This window comes from Odocoileus virginianus, chromosome 28 (assembly GCF_023699985.2).
Source record: "Odocoileus virginianus isolate 20LAN1187 ecotype Illinois chromosome 28, Ovbor_1.2, whole genome shotgun sequence".
NCBI lineage: Eukaryota > Metazoa > Chordata > Mammalia > Artiodactyla > Cervidae > Odocoileus > Odocoileus virginianus.
Window position 1 is genome coordinate 41,697,836 of NC_069701.1, and position 22,610 is coordinate 41,720,445.

The window sequence follows — 22,610 nt, forward strand, 5'->3', positions numbered from 1 at the left end:
GAGTGCCCAGATATCTTACAAAAGTCCTGACGCGACATGGCCAAGCGTCCAAAACCACAGAGCAAACTGAGAGACCTCCTCCGAGACCTGTCGCTTGGCTGTTCCGAGGACCCAGCATGACGCCCCCGGGCCTGAACAAGAACCTCGGCAGAGGCGCCCCGGATGGACGCAGGTGGCCGGGTCATCATCAGCCCCGTGGTGTCTCCCTGACCCTGAGGCTCTGGAGGAGCCGGACATGCCCTGGAGAAGAGCTTCCTGTGGCCACACGGGCTTGGGGCTGCCTTTGGGGGTGACAGGGGCCGACCTTCAGCCTCGTCTGCCCCCTCCTGTGTGCACCTGGCGTTTACCTCTCATCCCAGGCGATCACGTGCCCACCGCGTGCCCTCCGGCTGGCCCTGGGTGCGGCTCGCTGGACGGCCACGGGAAAGACGTGTGAGCTGAGAGGCAGGCGGGACTCGGAGGAGGAACTCTGGGTCCACAGGCGCCGCCCTGTTCAACCCGGAGTTGCCTGCCCTTGACGAACACAAGCCCACAGGTGGGCTCAGCCAGAGAGGGAGCTTTTGGGGGAACCCCAGGAAGACCTGGGGCAGGATGCCTGACCTCTTCATCTGCATGAGTGCGCAGGAGGGCGCACGCGCTCGTGTGTGTGTGTGTGTCCGCCCGTCTCACTCCCCTGGTCCACACCACCTCTGGGCTGCTTTCCTCCACTCGGGGTGCCCCATCGCCCCCTCCTGCTGCTACCTGAGGGTCAGGGTTGCCAGGGCGTCTTTAGGACCCTGCCCTCGCCCCCTTCATCCCAGCTTCCTAGGAGACAAAACCCAATTAGCCCCGAGTCAGCCAATCGTCTGTGGACTGGGCGAGGCAACAGTTGTGTGTGTGGGGGGTCGGGGGAAGAGTGAGAACAGAACCCCAGAAGGATCTCAGGGGACCAGCATCGCAGGGGGTGACAGTCCCAGGCACGTCTGTAACCCCCATGCCTGGAAGGGACGCTCAGAGGACTGGGTGACATTGAGCAGGGAAGGTGGTTCAGACGGTAAAGAATCCGCCTGAAATGCAGAAGACCCGGGTTCAATGCTTGTGTCAGGAAGACCCCCTGGAGAAGGGAACGGCTAACCATTCCAGTGTTCTTGCCTGGAGAATCCCATGGACGGAGGAGCCTGGCGGGCTCCAGTCCAGGGTGTCGTAAACAGTCAGACACGACTGAGCGACTAAACCAGGGACAGGGGAGGCAGGCAGCCCTCGTGAAAGCCATCGATCGAGCTAACGCTCTGGGACCCTACTTGAACACAGGGCTCCCTCCCCCACGAGGAAGGGCAAGTCCCTCCAAACGGACACTCGCGTTCACTCAAGGTGGAGGGGGGTCAGCGTATCACACGGCTTAAAGGGCAGAGGCCACTGGAGCACCTGTAAAAGCCCAGGTAAGTCAGCTGGGTTCAATGACATTCAACCAACAAACAGACGCTTGCTGGCCACCAGCGGAGGGTCAGCCAAGGACCCATGGGGACGAGACGAGGTTCTGCCCATGGCGGGAGGCAGACAGAGACCCCAGAGGCAGCGACGATGCCGGTGAGGAGGGCACCACACCCCACTTCAGGGAAGGGCTGGAGCCTCCCTGGGGGAAAGGTGGGTACATGAGCCGGGAGGGGGGCGTGGGGGGCGGAGGGGGCCCCAGGCAGCGGGAGCAGCAGCTGCGAAGCCGCAGAGGTCACGGTCAGCAGGGAGGAAAGGGGAAATGAAGGACCTGGCCCACGCACCCCAGAGGGGCCGGGCACGGGGCGGGAGGGGGCGGAGGTGCAAGCGGGCGAGGCTGGTGGCACCCGGGAGCCACCCTCAGGCTCAGGGCTGCGGGTCCAAGAGCCCGGACAGGAGGAGGGAGGCGTTAGGGGGGTCTCCAGGAGCGGCAGGCACCCTGAGGCTCCCAGGGCGGTTTTCTGTGTCCTAACACGACCAAGGCCCCAGACGGCTCCTTGGCGCTTCCCACCCCTGGCTGCAGGCTTCCCTGGAAATGCCTCAGGGGCCTCTGCGCTGCCTGCCCGCCTCGGGGCACCTGGGGCTCCATCCATGGCTCAAGGCCTCTGGGTGTCTGTCACTCTGGCCTCCCTGCTCCGCCCGGACCAGAGAACCGCTTGTGTCTCTGTTCCCACCCACTTCCAGGTCTGGGAAGACACTTCCAAGGCGGGGTCCCTCTGCCCTCATCCACCCAGAAACCCTCTACTCCGCTTAGAACTCTGTCCCTCCCGTGTGAACAGAATAACCACCTCCAACTGAACTGAACATCAGCTTGAATCCTAGTAGGCAGATGGGGTCACTAGAAGTGAGATGTAAATGGGGAGACTGACAGTCTCAAACGTCACTTCTGCCTTTACTAGCCGATCTGTAGCAGGGGTTCACAGTATTTAAACCCGCAGGGTATCCGAGGACGACACTCCCCCACTAAAAGCTCCCGTGTGGCCCGCAGTGGACACTCAGTAAACACCAGCCTCTCCACCCTCCTGTCTCTGCAGAAAGCTGCCGGGCGTTTCCTGACGGACTGTGGAGGCTTCTAGCCTGACACACACGTGTGCACGTCTGCCCCCAGAAGTACGTCTGCAGAGGGACGGCAGGGTGCCGTCCACACACTGCGGGACCACAGGCAGCGGAAGTATCACAGCAAGCTGCGAGGCCGCCTTAACACAGCCTTGGCCCCAAACACCCGCCCATCCCGCTGTTTGGGTTTAGGGGCTCTGACCTCCCCACGAAGTGCCTGCACTGAGGCTCCAAGCCCCAGCGGGGCGTGTTTGGGGGTGGGGCCTTGGGAGGGAAGGAGGGCTGGAGGGGGCCCTGATGGGGTCAGTGCCCGGATAAGAAGGGACCCCGGCAACCTCTGCAGGACACAGTGAGAAGGCGGCCATCTGCGCGCCGGGAAGCGTGCCCTCACCAGGCGCTGGGGGGACGGGCATCTTGGTCTCGGACGTGCAGCCTCGGGGGCCAACAGAGACAAATGTTCTTTAAGCGCCCCGTCTGTGACCCTCTGTTACGGCAGCTGAACTGACTGACACGGGGTCGTTTCTCCTTCGAACTGATGAGCGATCCGAGGACTGACTTTCAGGACAGGTATTTCTTCAGGACGGAAATAGTAAACATCAACCTGGCTCCCCAACCTGCGCTCCTGGACCGAGCTGTCCCAGGACAACACTGCTGCTTAGTGGCCGGCATGAGGAATTAAGAGGATTACACCACAGGAGCATCCTGATGAGGGTGAAGGGGAGTGAAAGGGGCGGCTTAAAATTAAATATTAAAAAAACTAAGATCATGGCATCCGGTCCCATCGCTTCGTGGCAAACAGAAGGGGAAAAGACGAAAGCAGGGACAGATTTCCTCTTCTTGGCTCTAAAATCACTGCGGACGGTGACTGCAGCCATGACATTAGCAGACAATTGCTTCTTGGCAGGAAAGCTGTGACAAACCTGGACAGCGTGTCAAAAAGCAAAGACATCACTTTGCCAACAAAGGTCCTATTTTCTAGGACCTTCAACAAAGGTCCAGGGCTATTTTCTTTCCAGTAGTCACATACGAATGTGAGAGCTGGGCCAAAGAGAAGGCTAAATGCTGAAGATTTTATGCTTTTGAATTATAGTGCTGAAGAAGACTCTTGAGAGCCCCTTGGACAGCAAGGAGATTGAACCAGTTGATCTTAAAGGAAATCAACCCTGAATATTCATTGGGACTGATGCTGAAGCTCTAATACTGTGGCCACTTGATAAAGGTCTGACTCATTGGAAAAGACCCTGATGCTGGGAAAGATTGAAGGCAGCAGGAGAAGAGGGTGACAGAGGATGAGATGCTTGGATGGCATTATGGATGCAATGGACATGAACTTGGGCAAACTCCGGGAGATAGTGAGGGACAGGGAAGGCTGGCGTGCTGCAGTCCATGGGGTCAAAAAGAGTCTGATACCACTTGGTGATTGAATAACAACAACAAAGGCCAATCACAGCTCCTTCCATCTCCAGTTAGGTTGTTCCTGGTTTGGTGCTGGGCACTCGGACTCGAAAGATCAAAGAGACGGGCTTTACAGGGGAACTGATGCCACAACCGTCCACGCTGATACAATATGTGACAGGTGTGTGTCAAGTAACACCGGAACCAAAAGGAAAGCACCCCTGGGGGGCTGCCCGAGGCTGCAGGCAAACAGCTTGCAGATGAAGAGCTCCGGTCCTGAAGGGTGAGTAGGAGTTCACTGGGCAGAGGGGAGCTCATGGGAAGGGGAAGGGGGAGGAGGAAGGACTGTCTTTAAAAAACGAAATAAAATTTTTGCTTTTATCAATGCCACACAGCCGGATGGGCGGTCTGAAAAGTCAGATCCTTCTTCACGGTTGTTCACACCCCCATCACCTACAGGCCATCCGCACCCACCACCTGCACACCCACACCCCCTCCACACTCACATCTGCTTGCTTTCTCAGTCCTCGGCCTCCTAGTTCTATTTTTTCGTTTTGGCAGCGCTTCATGGTATGTGGGATCTTGGTTCCTCAGCCATGGATCGAACCTGTGCCCCCGGCAACGGACGCGCGGAGTCTTAACCCCTGGACCCCTGTTTCTAACCAGCACGCTCCTGGTGCTCTGCCGTGATTTCTTTCCATTTAAATATTAGTTACCAATGTCCTGCCAGGAAAGACGAGGGCTCAGCTCACCCATCACACAACCCAACACAGGCGGGTCCCGGCTTTGCCTAATCACCACCCCGTGTTTACGCGAGGTTGGCTAAGTCTATCTTCCCCACAGTCGGGAGCGCCAGCCAACTATGAGTTTCTCTCCCTCGAGTGAGTAAGAGCGACATTTAGAAATCTGCTTTTCTATTGATCTATAGTCGATGGGTCACCAGGTTCTGACAACAGCCTTCTCTCTGGGTGCAAACACTTCAGCCATCTCTCTGCCGCCTTCATTTCCAAGTGACGTGCGCCCTAGAGAATGAAATTTATGGTCTGTGAGCTTCCAGGACGTCACGGAAATGCCTGACCCCTGGACCTCTATACAGAAATTGCTTTTTTCCTTCTTGAAACTTAAGAACCGTAGTTTTATTTTTATTCCCGAAGTTCTGAGCTCTCATGAGCCCTGTCCTTGCTGTTGACAATTGCTTGCATTTGACATGTAAACGCAGGGGCCTTTCCAGTGGGGAATCTCGTATCCTTCTGTTTGGCAGCACCGTCTTGCACGATGTCTTTGCTGACTTCTGCTCTCTCAGAAATCCCAATATTCAGGTGTCAAACCTGCTCACGACTCCTGGGTTACCTGGCACCCCAACCTTCCGTCCATCTCCTCAGCGATTCTGGGCTCACAGCCTACTTGCCATTATGGCTTCATAAGCGCCCTGAACCCCCACTTCATGATGCTCTAGCCTCTCTTACCACACTGTGAGTACGGGGTATACGTTTTGAAGTCCCCTCCTGTTCTCTGAATCCCCCAGTTTCCATCTAGCGTCTTTATTTCTGCCTGTTCGGTGTCTGCCTTTCCCGTCGGCGGTTTTCCCTTAAAGACTGGTGATGATCAACTGTCTGTCCCCATTTTCAGTCTCAAGCGTCTGCACACAGGATGGAAACTCTGGATGCGGTGAGCTGGTCCTACGGTGGGAGGGTGCACCCCGGGGGGGGCCCTCATGGAGGGAATGAAGCACAGGGTGCTTGGAGGAGGGGTTCTATTCACAGAGGTGACAGCAGGCCCAGAGGCCCTGGGGCAAGCACGTGTCTGGCTGCCTGAGGAAGAGTAGGAGGCTGGATGTCTGCAGCAGAGGGCATGAGTTGGGAGCTGCGACATCAGCGAGCGACGTGCTTCCCAGGTGGTGCGAGTGGTGAAGAACCCGCCTGCCAATGTAGGTACATCTAGGAGACATGGGTTTGATCCCTGGGTTGGGAAGATCCCCCAGAGGAAGGCATGGCAACCCACTCCAGTATTCTTGCCTGGAGAATTCCACGGATAGAGGAGCCTGGTGGGATACAGTCCATAGGGTCAGAGAGAGTCAGACATGACTGAAGTGACTTAGCACACACCAGGTCAGCAAGGACCCCATGAGCCTGGGCCTACAGGCCTTGCAGGTTTAACCGAGACACCATTTCCAGTCTCACCTGCACCTCCAACATGGAGGAGCCTGGCTTCCAACACTCGGGGTCTCCAGGGTGCTGACTCCCAGCTCTGCCCACTGGTGGCAGGCCGGGCGGCTTCCCCAATGCTCTTCACCTCTTTTCTCTCCCCTTCCTGGAGCTGAGGACCAGTGACTGCCTCTCCTTTGTTCTTACATAACAGGGTCAGGCGCCCACATGCATCCCGACCTTCACACGCTCCCTGGTGACTGAGGGTCCTTTTCTCATCTCGTGAGGAGCAGCATCTGTAGACCAAGCCCCCGGCCCCAGCCCAGCCCTGCCCGTGTGTCTGGGTTGGGGGTCTCAAGGCTGGCTGCACAGTGCTCTGTCTAGGGGGACAGCCTGTGCTGTAACTTTAAACCCGTGGAACCTGGGTTCACCGCCTCCGCTGCGGTGCAAGGGTTCCGGGGAAGACCTCCGAGGACTCGACACCCCTACCTGAACCAGGCGTCCACCGGGGCTCCCTGGAGCCCTCAGTCCCCGCGTTTGATGACTCTGACCTCAAGCCAGCTCCTTCCCAGCCTCGGTCTCCACTTCATCACCCCCCTAGCCCTGGGCAGTGTTGCAAGTCAATCAGTTAATTAGGAGACTCTCCCTGTCCTGACCCCAAGCTGGATCAGTTCACGAGGCGCCCTGTACGCATGCCACAAAAAGGGCAAACGTCAGCCCTGCTTTTCACACAGGATCATGTGCGTGTTAGTTGCTCGGCCGTTCCCAACTCTTTGCTATCCCATGGACGATAGCCCGCCAGGCTCCTCTGTCCCTGGGATTCTCTAGGCAAGAATACTGCAGCGGGTTGCCATTTCCTCCTCCAGAGGGGATCTCCCTGACCCAGGGATCGAACTTGGGTCTCCTGCAGTGCAGACAGATTCTTTACCAGCTGAGCCAATGAGATCACAACAGGCGGAGGGATGGGATGGGCTGATGTCCATTTCAGTTTCCCTCTGTCCTGTGGGACCCGTGCGTCTCGCTCAGAGTAAAACCCAGAGTCCTCGCCCAGTCGTGGGGGCCCTCCCTGGTCTCCCCTCACCCACCCCCCCAGCTGGCTGACCCACTCTGCTCCTCACATTGGCCAGGAGGGTGAAGATGCCAGGGCCTTTGGGTGTTCTCGCCCACAGGCGTCTGCATGGCCCACTGCCTCCTCCCTCCTACGATCCTGGCCTCCGCTCAAACATCAGAGGTCCCGCAAGGCTCCCATCACTAAAGATGCTGGCCCCAGGAGCTCCACTCACTCTCTCTACCCACTCACTCACCCTGCCTTCTCTCTCTTCAACTAGTTTAGCAACTCTGACGCAGTATGTGTATATCTGTTTAATTGTTAATCATTAGTCTGACGAACGCACACTCCGTGAAAGCAGGGGTGTCCTTGTTCACTGATGTGTCTCCCGGCACCTAGACGAGAGCGTGGCTCTTCCTGGGAACTCGGCGTGTGCTGTCTGGAATAATGAACTTGAAACCTGATCCTTCTCTGTCACAGATAAGCACAGTCCATCAGCCCAAAACTTGGGTCTCCCGGCTTTCTGTGCCCTGATCCAGAAACACGACTTCCTCTTCCCTGTTTCTATGGGAACTCAGGGTCTGAATCCCAAATAAGAACTTTAAAAGAAACGACTTAAAAATGAGTGGCTTCCCTGACCGCACGCCCTAAGCGGGGGATCAGTGGAAGTGCTCAGAGGGATCAGCCAGGCTGCAAAGCAGAAGAGGTAGGCGGGGACAGGCAGTCAGGAGCGGCAGGGACTGGGGCAGGGGGCAACCGCAGAGCTTCCCGAGGAGACGGAGCTCCCCATGCGAGCCAAATGCCAACACACGCCAACTGCCTGGTGTGCCTGCTTTCCTCAATTATTCGAGGGTAGCTGGAAATTGTAATTTTATATGAAATTGCAGGATATTTAAATATTGGCAAAGAATCCAGCTTTTAAAAACTCTGGGCAGGCAGTCTGCACTTCCAATGTAGGAGGCATGGGTCCGATCCTTGGTCAGGGAACTAAGATCCCACATGCCACGTGACCTGGCCAAAGACAAAACAGAAAACTTAGATAAAGACGCAAAACTATGGGCAGGCCACAGTCTACGTCTCTAAGTTGAGATCCACCTCCCGGATTGCAGACTATGGCTTAAGAGCTGGGTACCCAGCCCTGTGGAAGGTCAGCAGATCACAAGACGTGAGGCAGGCACCCACAATGCCGGCTCCTGCCCCATCGAGCTGCTTCTAAACACCCCAGAGACACATACCCAAAGGAGAAAAGAGAATCCGGTCAGACTGAAAAACGTAGTTTCCTGTTGTCACTCATTGAAAGGGCTCAGATGAAACCTGGCATTTCATCACTCATCCTGCGAGGGTTTAAAGGCTGCTTCTCACGGAGCGCGGGTGGAGGGGGCTTCAAAGTGGAGAGGCTGATAAGGCAGCCGTCTTTGAGCTGGAAGAGGGGCCCTCACCAGGGACCGGAGGGCCAGCACCGTTGACCTTGGCCTCCCCTGCCTCCAGCCCCGCGAGAAACAAATGCCTGCTGTCTGAGCCGTCCTGTCTGTGGGGCCTGGTCCAGCAGCCCCGCAGACTGACCCACCACAGGAACCACAAAGGCCATGACCCCGTGGCTGTGGGGCCCAGCTCCCGCACCGTGGCATCCCTAGAGGCTTTCCTGGGTGGCAAGGAGCAGAGATGTGCCCGAGCTAGTGAGTCTTCACCGAGGGCAGAAGGGAAACCATGGGAACCAAGGAAGGAGCCTGGCTCAGGGCCGGATGGCAGGGCGCCGGGCTGAGCGGTTCAGGGCGTAGACAGCGGGAACCGGCAAGCCGGCCGCAGGCCCGCCACCAGCGGGCTCTTGTGGCAGCACCCCCGCAGTGGCTGGAGCGGAGGACCACACACCGCGGGCTTCGAGCAGCAGAGACTCACCCTGTTCTAGAAGCCACAGTCCAAAGTCAGGCTGGCGGGGCCCGACCCTGGCGGTAGGCAGGGCTGGCTCCCTCTGAAGGCTCCTGGTGAGGGTCCTCCCTGCCTCTTCCGGCTTCTGGGGGCTGCTGGAGCTCTGGGCTGGTGGCTGCGTCCCCCATCTCTTCCTCGTCTTCACGGGCCCCTCCCCTGTGCTCATCCCGTGGAAGGACCCTAGTGATGACGCAGAGCCCTCCCAGACAATCCAGACTAACCGCCACCTCGAGATCCTAGGCCACTTGGTAAGGTCCCTGCTGTACAAGGTCACAGCCGCAGGTTCCAGAGGTCAGGACCCACCTCTCCTGGGGCCCTTATTTAGCCCAGCACAGGCCCTCTGCCCTGCGGGGTGGGGCCCTTGCAGCCCTCGCCACGCGCCTCCCTCGGGGGCACCCCGTTCCTGGAACCGTCACGGTCATCTCAAGCCCTGGGCCCTGGCTCGTGCCCTGTCCCCCGGGAGAGCAGGGCCCGCTCCCCAGCAGCGGCCACGTCTCGGCTCGGGTCTGATGGCGGTCCCCTCACACCAGGGTCCTCGGGCCTGCCACTCGGCCCTGCCTTCTCGTCTTGTCACCTGTCATGACGTGCCCACCTCACCTGGGAGGCAGCCGTGCCCACGTGGGGCTGGTCCCTCCCCTCTCACCATGCTCCCTGCCCCTCCCCTGGCCCTCTGCCCCCCAGACCCAGGGCATCCCTGAGGCTCAGAGGCACTGGTCCAGGTGAGCTGAAGGTCAAGCTGGGATCGCTCTTCGGGTCCATCCTGGGTGATGTGCAGGGGTCACATGGCTGGTGGTCCTTCTGAGCCTGGGGACGGGGAGGAGGAGGACCCGGGACCACCTCTGAGGATGAGGGAAGGAGCCACCGTGTGCCTGGTGGGGATGAGGCTATATGGACGCCATCGGGGTTGAATTTACTGGCATGGCTGTGGACTCTGAACCCTCAGCGAGGTAAGCACCTCCAGAGGGCCTATGTGTGCGTGTGTGTCTGTGGGTTGGTGTGTGTACACGTGTGTCTGTGTGCATGCACATGTGTGTCTATGTGTGTGCACGTGTCTCTATGTGTTTATGTGTGTCTGTGTGTGCCTGTATCTATGTGTACATGTCCATGTGTGTGCCCATGTGTGCACATGTGCACATGTGTGTGCGTGCACATGTGTGTGAAGTGTGTCTGTATCTATGCATGCATGTCCGTGTGTGTGCAAGTATGTGTCTGTGTGTACACGTGTGTCTGTGTGCATGCACATGTGTGTCTCTGTGTTTGTGTGTGTGTGTCTGTGTGTGCCTATATCTATGTGTACATGTCCATGTGTGTGCCCATGTGCATATGTGTGTGTGCACATGTGTGTGAAGTGTGTCTGTATCTATGCATGCATATCCGTGTGTGTGCAAGTGTGTGTCTGTGTTGGTGTGTGTACATGTGTGTGTCTGTGTGCATGCACACGTGTGTCTCTATGTGTTTGTGTGTGTGTCTGTGTGTGCCTGTATCTATGTGTACATGTCCATGTGTGTGACCATGTGCATATGTGTGTGCATGCACATGTGTGTGAAGTGTGTATCTATGCATGCATGTCCGTGTGTGTGACCATGTGCATATGTGTGTCTGTGTGTGCACGTGTGTGTGAAGTGTGTCTGTATCTATGCATGCATGTCCGTGTGTGTGCAAGTGTGTGTCTCTGTGTTGGTGCGTGCATGTGTCTGTGTGTACACTGTATCCACGTGTGCACGTCCGTGTGTCTGTGCGTCTCTGTGCCTCTGATGTAGTTTAACGTAAACTCTGCGCGTCCCCCACGTCACCTCACTCCATCTGTGGCACAGAAGGCAGTCCCGCTGGGGCCCTGCCCATGGCCTGCACCAGGGAGGCTGAGGCAGGGAGCCCCACCTCGACCTTGCACTGCAGTCCGTATGGATTTCCCCACGACTCCACACCGCCGAACAGTCCTAGTCGAGTCACTAACAAGGGAAGAAGTCCGAATAGGCGCCCGGAGGAAATAGCACCCAAGGGCCTGCTGAGTCGGTTTCATCGACTTCCCAGAAAAAATACAGCACCTGGAACCCAGACGCCACCCCTCGAATGTCAGGCTGCCTTTGTCGCTGGGCCATCCCCCAACCCAGCGGCTCAGAGCTCTCGGAGAAGGACGGGAGACTCGGTCACTTGCAAGGGGTCACCGCCCTGCCCGACATGGAATGTGACCCGGGAGAATGTCTGTTCGTCTCTGGCTGTGTCCCGGGATGAGCGAGCCGAGTCAGAACTATAGGAGATGCTCGTGGGTCTGAAGGACAAGAGCTAGGCTCTGACACTTCAGGAGGGACCCAAGGTCATTCCCATGAACCACGTGTCCCCCAGAGAACCCACAGCTCCACGGCCATGTCCTGGGCATCAGAGAGCACATCACAGGAGGAAGGGCTCGAGGAGATGGAATGTATGGTGGTCTGCCAGCACCGGGCACAGCTCAGCGATTTACCGCCCGAGACCTTAGGATGTGAACACCCTCCTTCCTAGTGCTGGCCTTTCTCATCCTGTCACATCCCGAGCAACAGTAGAGGAAGGACTCGGGGCCCAAGGCCGTGAGCGACCCTCACCATCCCCTTCGAGCTGTGGACCCTGGCGTCCGCTCACCTTTCCATACGGAGGGGACGGTGGAAACCTGCGTCACGAGTGATGTGTGTTAAAGGCCAGCATCTGCGGGGCCAAGAGCTCTGCCCCCTGTGCATGACCTTCACTGAAAAGACTCCCAGCAGGGCCTTCCCTAAGCCCCCACCCCAGTCCTGCCTCTGATCCCTTCTCACAAGCCCCTCCCTGGAGGACAGCCGGACGGTAGATGCTCGAAATGACTCACTGCCTTGCCTCCTCCTGTTTTCTCCTGTCTCTCTGCTTCCTGATATCTGAGAGCAGCTGCAGAGGGCAGCCTGGGGACCAACACATCAGTGGTGCGTGGGTGCGGGGGAAGATGCTTCTCCAAACACACAGGGGCTGGAGGCCTGCCCTCAGAACCACGGAGCCCCTGCGGAATGGAGCCGCTGGCGGGCGGGAAGGGTTCAATGCCATCCTCCTGGGCACCAGCCAGAGCTCTCCAGGGAAAGACATAGAGGATGTGAACACACACACACACACACACACACAGAGATTTATTTTAAGGAACTGGCTCATGAGATTGTGAGGCCTGGCAAGTGTGAGGTCCGGGGTAGGCCAGTGTTGGGAATCCAGGCAGGGTCTCTGTATTACAGCCTGGAGCAGAATTCCTTCTCCTCTGGGAAACCTCAGCTTTTGCTCCCAAGGCCTCCAGCTGATGGGAGAGAGGCCCACCCAAATCACAGAGGGTTCACCTCCTCAACTGAGTCGGCTGACTGCCGATCTGAACCTACAGCAACTTCACAGCACGGGAGCCTAACCCCGCAGACACCACGGCCGTCCCAGCATCCACGGCTGCTCCTCTCCCCACTTCCCCACTGGCTGCACACTCTCTTCACTTAGACCTTCCGCCTCTTTAGAATTCTCTCCATCCCACTTTCCTTTAGCTTTGGAACCAGGACAAGCTTGCTTTCTTGGACTGAGCAATCTAGAAAACAAAGAATTCCCTGTCGCTGTTCACTCCATGCCAGGATGGAAGAGCAGTCACAGGCCAGAGGACATGCCTGCCTTCTCCCCAGACCAGAGCCCAGGATGGCACTCAGATGGCCTGGAGGCCGCGGACATGGCCACTAACTAGTTCAGGAAGCCTAGGCATCCATCCCTAAGTCCACGTCTCCCATAAACTGGGCATAAAAATCCCACCTCGTTGGATTGTCAAACATTAAATGAAAATGTACAGAAGAGCATTTGTGAGCTTTGAGATTCTGTGCAACTGGGAAGAGTCATCATCACTATGATCATCAATACACTAGACACCAGCATCATCACCATCACCATCACCACCACCATCACAACCACCATCATCACCATCACCACCACCATCATCACCACCACCACCACCATCACCAACATCATCACCATCACCACCACCACCACCACCATCATCACCACCAACATCATCACCAACATCACCACCATCACCACCAACATCATCACCATCATCACCACCAACATCATCACCATCACCACCATCATCACCACCATCATCAACACCATCATCACCAACATCATCACCATCATCACCACCAACATCATCACCATCACCACCACCATCATCACCAACATCACCACCATCATCACCACCAACATCATCACCATCACCACCACCATCATCACCAACATCACCAGCAGCATCACCACCATCATCATTAACATTATGACTGAACTGCATCACCCTCAAAATTCGTATGCAAGCTTTGGATTCAGGAGACCGAAAGGGAAGCCTGAGAACCTGCATTTCTCTCAAGTTCCTGAGTCCTGCTGCTGTTGCTCCAGCCTTTGGATTAAATCATCAAGCAAAGTTTGGCCAGATGAAGTCTGTCAAATATCCCATGGTTTGTTAGAAAAGCCCCTGCTCACAACAGCAGCTGAATACCATCAAGGCTTCCCAGGTGGACACAATTGAGCTCTGTTAAATGATGCGGCAAGCTAACATTCTCCCTGAAATCAACAGTGAGGGGTTCATTTTTCATCACAGGGCGGGGAAGGATCATGAATGCAACATGGATGCTGGGGACATTTTACAGGCAAGACTGCAGAGGCTGAGGTCAGTCTCTTTGTACCATGAAAACATGAGGAGGCGGAGAGACAGGGGTGACCAGCTTGTACACGCACAGTCGGAGCCCGTACTGGGTGTGCAGAGCGTGCACCCAGGCTTTGATTCTGCCCCGCCCGTGAACAATGTCTGCAGGGCACAGAGCCCTATTATTCAGGCGAAATTGTCTTCCTGAACCATTTGCGGCTCTTGATTGATTACTGTTAGCAAAATCGAGACAGATGGCCTCGGGTGTGAGCTGGGGTGGATCTGTTGCCAGTGGGGTGCACAAGCGTTCCTGCCAGGACTCCTGGAAGGAGGGGGTGTCCCCCGAGGTGGTCGCTGCCCGTGGGGACGGGAGTGGGGATTCACAAGGGGGGTTGCCAACAGTGACCTTCTGTCCCGGATGCTGCGCACGACTCACTCCGCTGGAGAGTCAGGCGGCGGTTACAAACCTCTGCCTAGAATGGCAGCAAGGGCTCTGTGCTGCCGTCCCCGTGCCAACCTGAATCAAAGGGCACTGCTGTTGTTGTTCTGCAGTCGCTCAGTCCTGTCCCGCTCTTTGTGACCCCATGGACTGCAGCACGCCAGGCCTCTGTGCCCCTCACCAACTCCCAGAGTTTGCCCAAGCTCATGCATGTCCATCGAGTTGGTGATGCCATCCAATCTCATCGTCTGCTGCCCTCCTCTCCTTTTGCCTTCAATCTTTCCCAGCCAAGGGCATTAGCTGCTGTTCTCTAAGCAATTTAAGTACTGTTTGACTTCAGAAAAAAGGGCCATGGAAATGTATCACTTAATAGCAGCAAGATATTTAAACCTAGACCACCGACCCACGGATGAGTCCCACCATGAAGTGGCAAGAGCCCACGGCTCCCTCATTATCACCACTGCAAAGAGGACATGCTCTGGGGATGAAAGCACAGTCCTCACAGACCCAACAGCACACCAGGAACTCACCTGCATGACTCATTTCACATCAAATACCTTTAAGCCACAGACGCAGAGTAAAACCCAAGCCCGCCGCTGCTCACGAGCTGAGCAAACTTATTAACGCCAACTGTTAAACACCCAGCTCCACCTGGGGATTGAGCTGACTCATTCTCAAGCCATCAGGGCCTTTCCCAGTGGCTCAGTGGTAAAGAGTCTGCCTGCCAATGCGGGAGACACGGGTGTGATCCCTGAGCTGCGACGATCCCACAGGCCTTGGAGCAACGAAGTCCAAGCCCCACCACTGCTGAGCCTGTGCTCGAGAGCCTGCACGCTGTGACGACTGAAGCCCACGCGCCTGCAGCCCGTTCTCAGCAACGAGAGAGGCCGCTGCAGTGAGGAGCCTGTGAGCACAACCAGCGAGTGGCCGCCACTAGGCAAAAACAGAGACACCCAGCACAGCCAAAAACACAGTGATTCTTACAAAGACAGCAAGCCCATCTATATCACCAATATCTCAGTGGAGGAATCCCTGACGGCTCAGTGGGTAAAGACTCAGCCTGCAATTCAGGAGACAGGTGATGCGGGTTCGCTCCCTGGGTTGGAAAGACCCCTTTGAGGAGGACATGGTGAAGCCACTCCAGGACTCTCATCTGGAAAATCCCATGGACAGAGGAGCCTGGTGGCCTACAGTCCACGGCATCGCAACAAGTCGGACACGACTGAGCGCTGACACAATGACAAGGAGAGGCTCAGCCGTCACCCAGGGAAGCCGGGGCCAAACGTGAGACCCCTCTCTGCCCAGGAAGCTGTAAAAATCCTTTCCAAACAAAAAGAGTCACAGGCACCTCAATGTTCAGTTTGAGGAGAGAGAGAGCGCACCGACTGTGTTTAGGAAGAAAAAGCATTTCTGTAACTTCAGGCATTTAGCCAAAAAAAAAAAAAAAGCTCTTTCATCCTAAACCATCTGGTCAGCTGCATCAAAATTCGATGAGCCCCACGTTTATAAAATGGGGTATTACTCAGCCATAAAAAGGGATGAAGCAGCGATACAGCCAGCAACACAGATGGACCCTGAAAAGGCCGCGCTGAGTGAAAGCAGCTGAGCACAAAAGACGCCGTATGGTATGAGCCCCTCCTCTGAAACGTCCAGGGGCGGCTGTCCCCAGGGGCGCAGGGGAAGGAGCGGGTGTCCAGGGGCCGTGGGAGGGAGGGTCAGGGAGTGACTCTTCTGGGTCCAGCATTGTTTCCCTAGGGCTGATGACAAAGCTCTTAACCACACAGAGTGATGCTCCACACTGTGCCGTGTGCCCACGGCCACTGAATTGCACGTTCTGACACGACTACAATGGTATGTTTTGTGTAATACATATTTTACCACAAAGTAAAAATCAGGACCCTGGCTTTTCAATCCACTTCGTAACCCCGTGGCCACTCCGAGCTGGGTTGTTCGCCCTCTATCCAGGACAGCAGGCCAGGTGGGGGCACAGGACGGATGCGAGCCACCCCCATCCCCCAGGAGATGGTCCCCATTCACACGACAGGCAGCAAAGCCAGCACTGCCCGCCACTGCGATGACAAGGTCCACGTCCTTCTGCTTTTCCCAAACTGCCTTCGTGAATCGCCCCCCGGAGGCATGGCTGCCTCAGCTGTTTGTTCTAATCGGAAGGAAGCCAGCATGGACAGGGAAACTGAAACAGGATCCCAGCTCCAAACGCAGACCCGGCCCCCAAAACCAGTGCGGGCACGCGGCCTGGCGTCGCGGGGGCTGGAGGAGTCTGCTTACCTGGAACGGGGTCTGGCTGTTGTAGTTCTTCAGTTCTTTATCTCCACCTCGAAACAGAAGCACGCGCGCACAGCTGTCCTGCAGAGGGAAGAAGAGATCTGTTTGCAAATCACCGCACATACATCTTCCAAAGGAGCTTGTTCACAGGGTGAGCTCACAGGAGTTCAGAGACGTGGAAACAAAGTCAACAGGAGGGCGTTTCTGCTCACTGGAGCGACCAGGAGGAGGGTAGATGGCCCGGATGCTGTCAGCTGAACTTTCACTGCTGCAAAGACTTGGGACAGCAATTCCGCAGAATCTATAAAACTTTCACATACATACACCCCATGGCCAGTGATTCTTTTTAAGACTGACTACCCATGGAGAAACCTGAGCATGGAAGAATTGATGCTTTGGAGCTGTGGTGTTGGAGAAGGCTCTTGAGAGTCCCTTGGACTGCAAGGAGATCAAACCAGTCCATCCTAAAGGAAATCAATGCTGAATATTCACTGATGCTGGAGTTGAAACTCCAATAGTTTGGCCACCTGATGCAAAGAACTGACTCATTGGAAAAGACCCTGATGCTCTAAGAATTGAAGGCGGGAGGAGAAGGGGATGACAGGTTGGATGGCATCACCGACTCAATGGACATGAGTCTGAGCAAGCTTTGGGAGTTGGTGATGGATAGGGAAGTATGGCATTCTGCAGTCCATGGGGTTGCAAAGAGTAGGACATGACTGAGTGACTGAACTGAACTGAACTGATGCAGGCAGAAGGAAATGGCAAACCACTCCAGTATTCTTGCCTGGAAAATCCCACAGACAGAGGAGGCTGACGGGCTACAGTTCATTGGGCTGCAAAGAGTAAGACACGACTGAGCAACTGAGCAATTTATAGAGAGCTATGCACACGCATATAAAATATGTACTAGTTGAAAGACCACAAGTAAACTACAAAAGGAAAGAAGAGAAAACGCGGAGATGGCAAAAATACTCTAAAATAAGGAAAAGTGGGAATCATTCTGGAATATTCTTTGTTTTCAAAACAACTTTCCATTGAAGTATCACTGATTTACGATGTTTCCGGTATGCAGCAGCATGACTGAATTATACACAGACGCACTGCTTGTCCAGATACTTTGCCATCATAGGCTATTACAGGATATTGAGCACAGGTCTCTGAGCCATACAGGAGGTCCTTGTTGTTTATCTGTTTTATATTTAGCAGGACCTGTACCTGTTAATCCTAAATTCCTGATTTATCCCTCTCCCACCTTCCCCTTTGGTAACCATGTTTTTTCCTACGTCTATGAGTCTGTTTTGTAAGTAAGTTGATTTGCATCATATTTCAGATTCCATACAAAAGTGATACATATCTTTATCTGGCTCACTTAGCATGATCATCTCTAGGTCCAGCCATGTCGCTGCCAATTGCATTATTTCTGTTTTACGGCCAAGTATTGTCCCGTGGTGTGCATGCACCCCGACTCCTTCATCCACTCCTTCGCTGACGGACACTGAGGTCGCCCCCATCTCCTGGCTGCTATGAACACTGGGGTGCAGGGATCGTTCTCAATTAGCATTTTGTCCAGATAAATGCCCAGGAGTGGGGTTGCTGGATCATTTGGTAGCTCTATTTTTAGCTTTTTAAGGAACCTCCACGGTATTCTCCACAGAACGTTCTTTGCCAAGACAGTGATAGCAAAAACAAAACAAAACCAACATACGCCGATAATAAAGTACCAACATGCGCCGATAATAAAGTACCAACATGCGCCAATAATAAAGTACCAACATGCACCGATAGTAAAGTACCAACATGCGCCGATAGTAAAGTACCAACATACGCCGATAATAAAGTACCAACATACGCCAATAATAAAGTAACTAGAAAAAAATCCAAAACGTCTAACTGGAAAATATGAGCCTCAGGACGACAACATGGCTTAACTTCATTTCCATTCTACAGTCTATATTTTAGAAAGCAATGAATAATCCTGAAAAGAAGTTACCCGTTAACAGGAGTTACTTTCTCAGGAAGGAGAAAGGGTGAGGGAGTAATCAGAAGGAATCTTTTGCTGCTATTTTCTGTACTTACACTTTCTAATGTCTTTAAGAGGCAGCCAATGTTCTTTCCTTGTGTTATGTGTACAATGAAAAGGGATCTAGTCCTGTCCATTTAGTGAGCATCTACTATTCACCTGGAGAGGCTAACCCTCTTGGAAGTCCTGATGGGGAGAGTGGGGTCAAATACCCACAGAGAAAAAGGCATGTGAAGGGAGCTCCCGGGTCGCCCAGTGGTGAGAACTCCATGCGTTCTCTGCCGGGGTCCAGGTACAATTCCTGATCGGGGAACTGAGATCCTGCTAACCGCATGGAGCACCAAGTAAAATGAAAGAGAGACCAGTGGAAGCAGACTGATGTAGAAGCGGTGATGATACGAGTCCTCTGCCTACTGGAGGCAGCTGGGCTGTTACGCATGAGCAGCTTATATTTGGGGAAGAGTATTTAGATGCTCAAGTGCCCACAGGCGCTGGCGCCTCATGCAGGGGGACTGCACTGTCTCCCACGGGGCAAGCCCCGCCCCAAGCCCATCTCCCTGGTCCACCTGCATCTACAGAGCCCAGAGCAGAGGCAACAGGTTGCCCAGGTTGGACGCTTGGTAAATAACTGCGGAATGAAGAGTCCATGAGGCAACTGACAGGGTTTTCCACCCAGGGACCTGTTTACAGGGCCAGGCCAGCAGCCCCACCCCAACCCCGGGGGACCCACTACCCTGGGAAGGGCAGGGGCCAGACCAGGACACACGGCTCAGGCGGAGGATCTGGACGAATAGTGGCCTGGAGACGAGGCTGGAGATCCGGAGACAGAAAGGGTGAGCGCTGCCCAGGGCGGGGGCTGGGTGTGGGGAGTGGTCTGGGGCAATGAAAACGTTCTAATAGTAACTGTGGGGTAGTTAGCCAATGTGTATGCAGATTGAAAAGACCCTGATGCTGGGAAAGATTGAGGGCAGGAGGAGAAGGGGATGACAGAGGATAAGATGGTTGGATGGCATCACCGACTCAATGGACATGGGTTCGGGTAGACTCTGGGAGTTGGTGATGGACAGGGAGGTCTGGAGTGCTGCGGTTTATGGGGTCACAAAGAGTTGGACACAACTGAGCAACTGAACTGAACTGAAGTAGGTTGAAAAACACCAAATTGTATATTTTAGGCAGGCAAACTGTATGGTGTGTGAGATAAATCTCAATAAAGGTGTTAAATATTATCAATAGAAAAGTAAGAAAGAGACAGTCAGAGAGATCGAGAGACACAGAGAGACAGAGATAAAGTCAGAGAGACCAGCACAGAAACAGTGATCAAGAGAGACACAGACCAAGAGAGACAGAGAGAAAGACAGACAAAGCCAGAGACACCAACAGAGAGACAGAGACCAAGGGAGAGACGAACGGACACAGACAGAGAACGCCGGCAGGAAGGTGGACACAGACAGAGAACGCCGGCAGGAAGGTGGCTCTGGGCCCGCCAGGCCCAGCCCGGAGCACGCTGGGGCCGCCCTGACCCCCAAGGCCCGGGTGAGGGCCCCCCGGGGCCTCTATCACAGGACGATGATACGAATGGGGGGGACACCCGTGCACAGAGCAAACAGGAGCCGAGGCAGCAGGACCCTTGTTCTCTGAGCCGCGGTCAGGCAGACACACGGGACAGGGTGGGGTCTGCTCACAAACCCGCCAGCCACAGGCGGGATGGCTCCGAGTTCTGCAGGAAAGACTGCTGTCGGGCGGCCGGGGTCCCGGGCCTCAGCGGCACACGTGGGTGGCTGTGGGGGTCACTGCAGACTTGGGGTGCACATTGCACAGGCCTGGATGGAGGCCGCCTTTGGGGACCTCTGGCTGGAGAGAGGGCCTGAGGACCACTGCGGGCTGGGTCTCCAAGGCAGGTAGCCCCTGGGATGGAGGGCAGCCCCCGTGGTGCCAAGAAGGACATGCGCAGGTAGAGGTTAGGAGAGAAAAAGAGGCTGGAAGGACACACGGCCGGGAGCCCGCTGCTGAAACAGTCGTGAGCACGTGATGCCCTTGGTTCAGACGGCGGGCAGGCCAGCACCACGTTGACAGGTGGAAACTGCAGGGAAACCCCAGTCTTGGTCTACACTGTCTGCACCTTTTCCATGAATCTGATTTCAAGCGGAGCTCTGAGTAACTAAAAACACTTAAAAGAAAAATTTTAAAGATGGACCTCTGCTTGGCAAACATACCTTTCACATTTGGGATACAGTTAATCCCAGGCTGTAAAACAAGAGCCCCGGGCGTTACTTCCAGGGGAGATGAGCCCTGGATGCCGGCCCAAGGTCACACACCCTGGAGTGAGGCTGGTCCTGTCACTTGATTTCGGAGCCTCACCTCCCGCCCCGCTGGTTCTGTGAATCAGCTTCTGTTGGAACTCGGGCTCCTGAATGTTCGGGTCCTGCCCCAGGCTCCTGGCCCCTAACCAGACCGCCAGAACCCACCCCACCAGCTGGGGCTTGTTCATTATGACCCGAAGTCAGTCAGCTACTTAAAACAGCAGCGTGATCTTATCTCAGTGAGCAGTGCTCTGCAAAGAGAGGAAAGAGGAAAGGGTGACTGAGAGAGCCCTGGCCCTGAGGGGACATGGGGCCCGGGGATGCGCGGGATTTGCAGGTTACCACCCGGGGTGTGGGGGGAGGGGTGCAGGTGAGCGAGAACGAACTCCGGGGGCACTGAGCCAGGGCGAGCCCCCCCAGGGCTCGGGGACCTGAAGGCTGCCTGGGGGCTCATTCTGAACTGAGTTCGCACTGGCCTAAGTGTGCCCTGGCCCAGCTCCAGGGAGGCCAGGGAGGACCCACCAGGTGACCATCCCAGATGTCCGGAGCCACTGGGGCCCATCAGAACCCAGGACAGGAGTCAGACCAGGAATTCCGTGTAACCGCTCCCCACCGCTCCGCAAGGACTTCCATTGAAAACTCCCATCAGGGAGGTTTATCTCCTAGGAAGCGAAGAATAACCCTTGCCAGGCACTGCCAGTCACATCCTCCCAGGGGGAAGCCAGCCAGGATCCCAGAAACCTCCCCCGCTCCCCCCCAGAGGGACGGCTCTGAGTCAATGTTAACCAAGCTCTGAGGCACACACCCTGTCATTCTAATGGCTGCCAGACTCGGAAGGAGGAGAGGTTTCAAAACCGAAGGGCAGGCGGTTCCCGTGACTTTATGACGACGACACATGTGTGTGTGTGTGTGTGTGTGTGTGTGTGTGTACAGACAGGTGTATGTGTCTGCACACGTGTGTGTGTGTGTGTGTGCACAGACAGGTGTATATGTCTGTGTGCACACGTGTGTGTACAAACAGGTGTGTGTGCACACACGTGTGTGTGTACAGACAGGTGTGTGTGTGTGTGTGCACATATGTGTGTTTACAGACAGGTGTATATGTCTGTGTGCACGTGTGTGTGTGCAGACAGGTGTGTGTGTCTGTGTGCACATATGTGTGTGTTTACAGACAGATGTATATGTCTGTGTGCACACATGTGTTTGTGTGTACAGACAGGTGTATATGTCTGTGTGCACGTGTGTGCTGTGAGCAAACAGGTGTGTGTGTGCGCACACACACGCTCTACAGTTCAGAAAGCACACCGATCCCACCCCTTGATTCCACCCGCAGAGCATCCTTGCGAGAGGTAGGAGGAGGCCCATTTCACAGATAAAGCAGCAGAGTTCAGGAAGGCCTGAATGAAACCTGCAGCTTCAGGAAGCAACCGAGAGGAGGTCCTGGCCCAGAGAAGAGGCTGGGGGAGCCTCGCGGCGCCCGTGCGCGGCTGCTGGCTGCCCCGTGAGTCCCCTTGCGAGGGGATCTTGAGGACACAGTGAGGTGTGTCTTCATCGTTTTAAAGGAGCCCGTCGGGTGCAGACACAGACGCACCCTGCGTGTCTTGAGGGCCAAAGCATCAGGAAGAACATCCAATTATCATCCAGGGATGACTTTTGGAGACGTGACTATAGTCGCTTAAATGTCACAGACATGAGCTACTCAGCACTCCAAATTATGAGTCAGGAATTCGTTTCCAGTTTAAATGATCCCTTAAAACGAGCCTGTCCTGGTAGACATAAATCCAGGAAGAGTCCAGATACGTGCGATCAATAAAATGGTAAAGTGCACAGCTGGGACGCTGCTGTCACCAGAGCGAGGGGTGGAACCTGGCTCCA

At 55.4% G+C, this 22,610-nt stretch overlaps 1 protein-coding gene across 6 annotated transcripts in view; it reads right to left on the reverse strand.

Annotated features, from left to right (window-relative positions):
- Positions 1 to 22,610, reverse strand: part of SHANK2 (SH3 and multiple ankyrin repeat domains 2) — a 549,988-nt gene that overhangs the window by 383,094 nt on the left and 144,284 nt on the right. For all 6 annotated transcript variants that reach the window (XM_070457813.1, XM_070457814.1, XM_070457811.1 and 3 more), the window contains exon 10: positions 16,416 to 16,493. In XM_070457813.1, the coding sequence (XP_070313914.1) occupies positions 16,416 to 16,493 (78 nt within the window). The remainder of the gene's footprint in view (positions 1 to 16,415; positions 16,494 to 22,610) is intronic.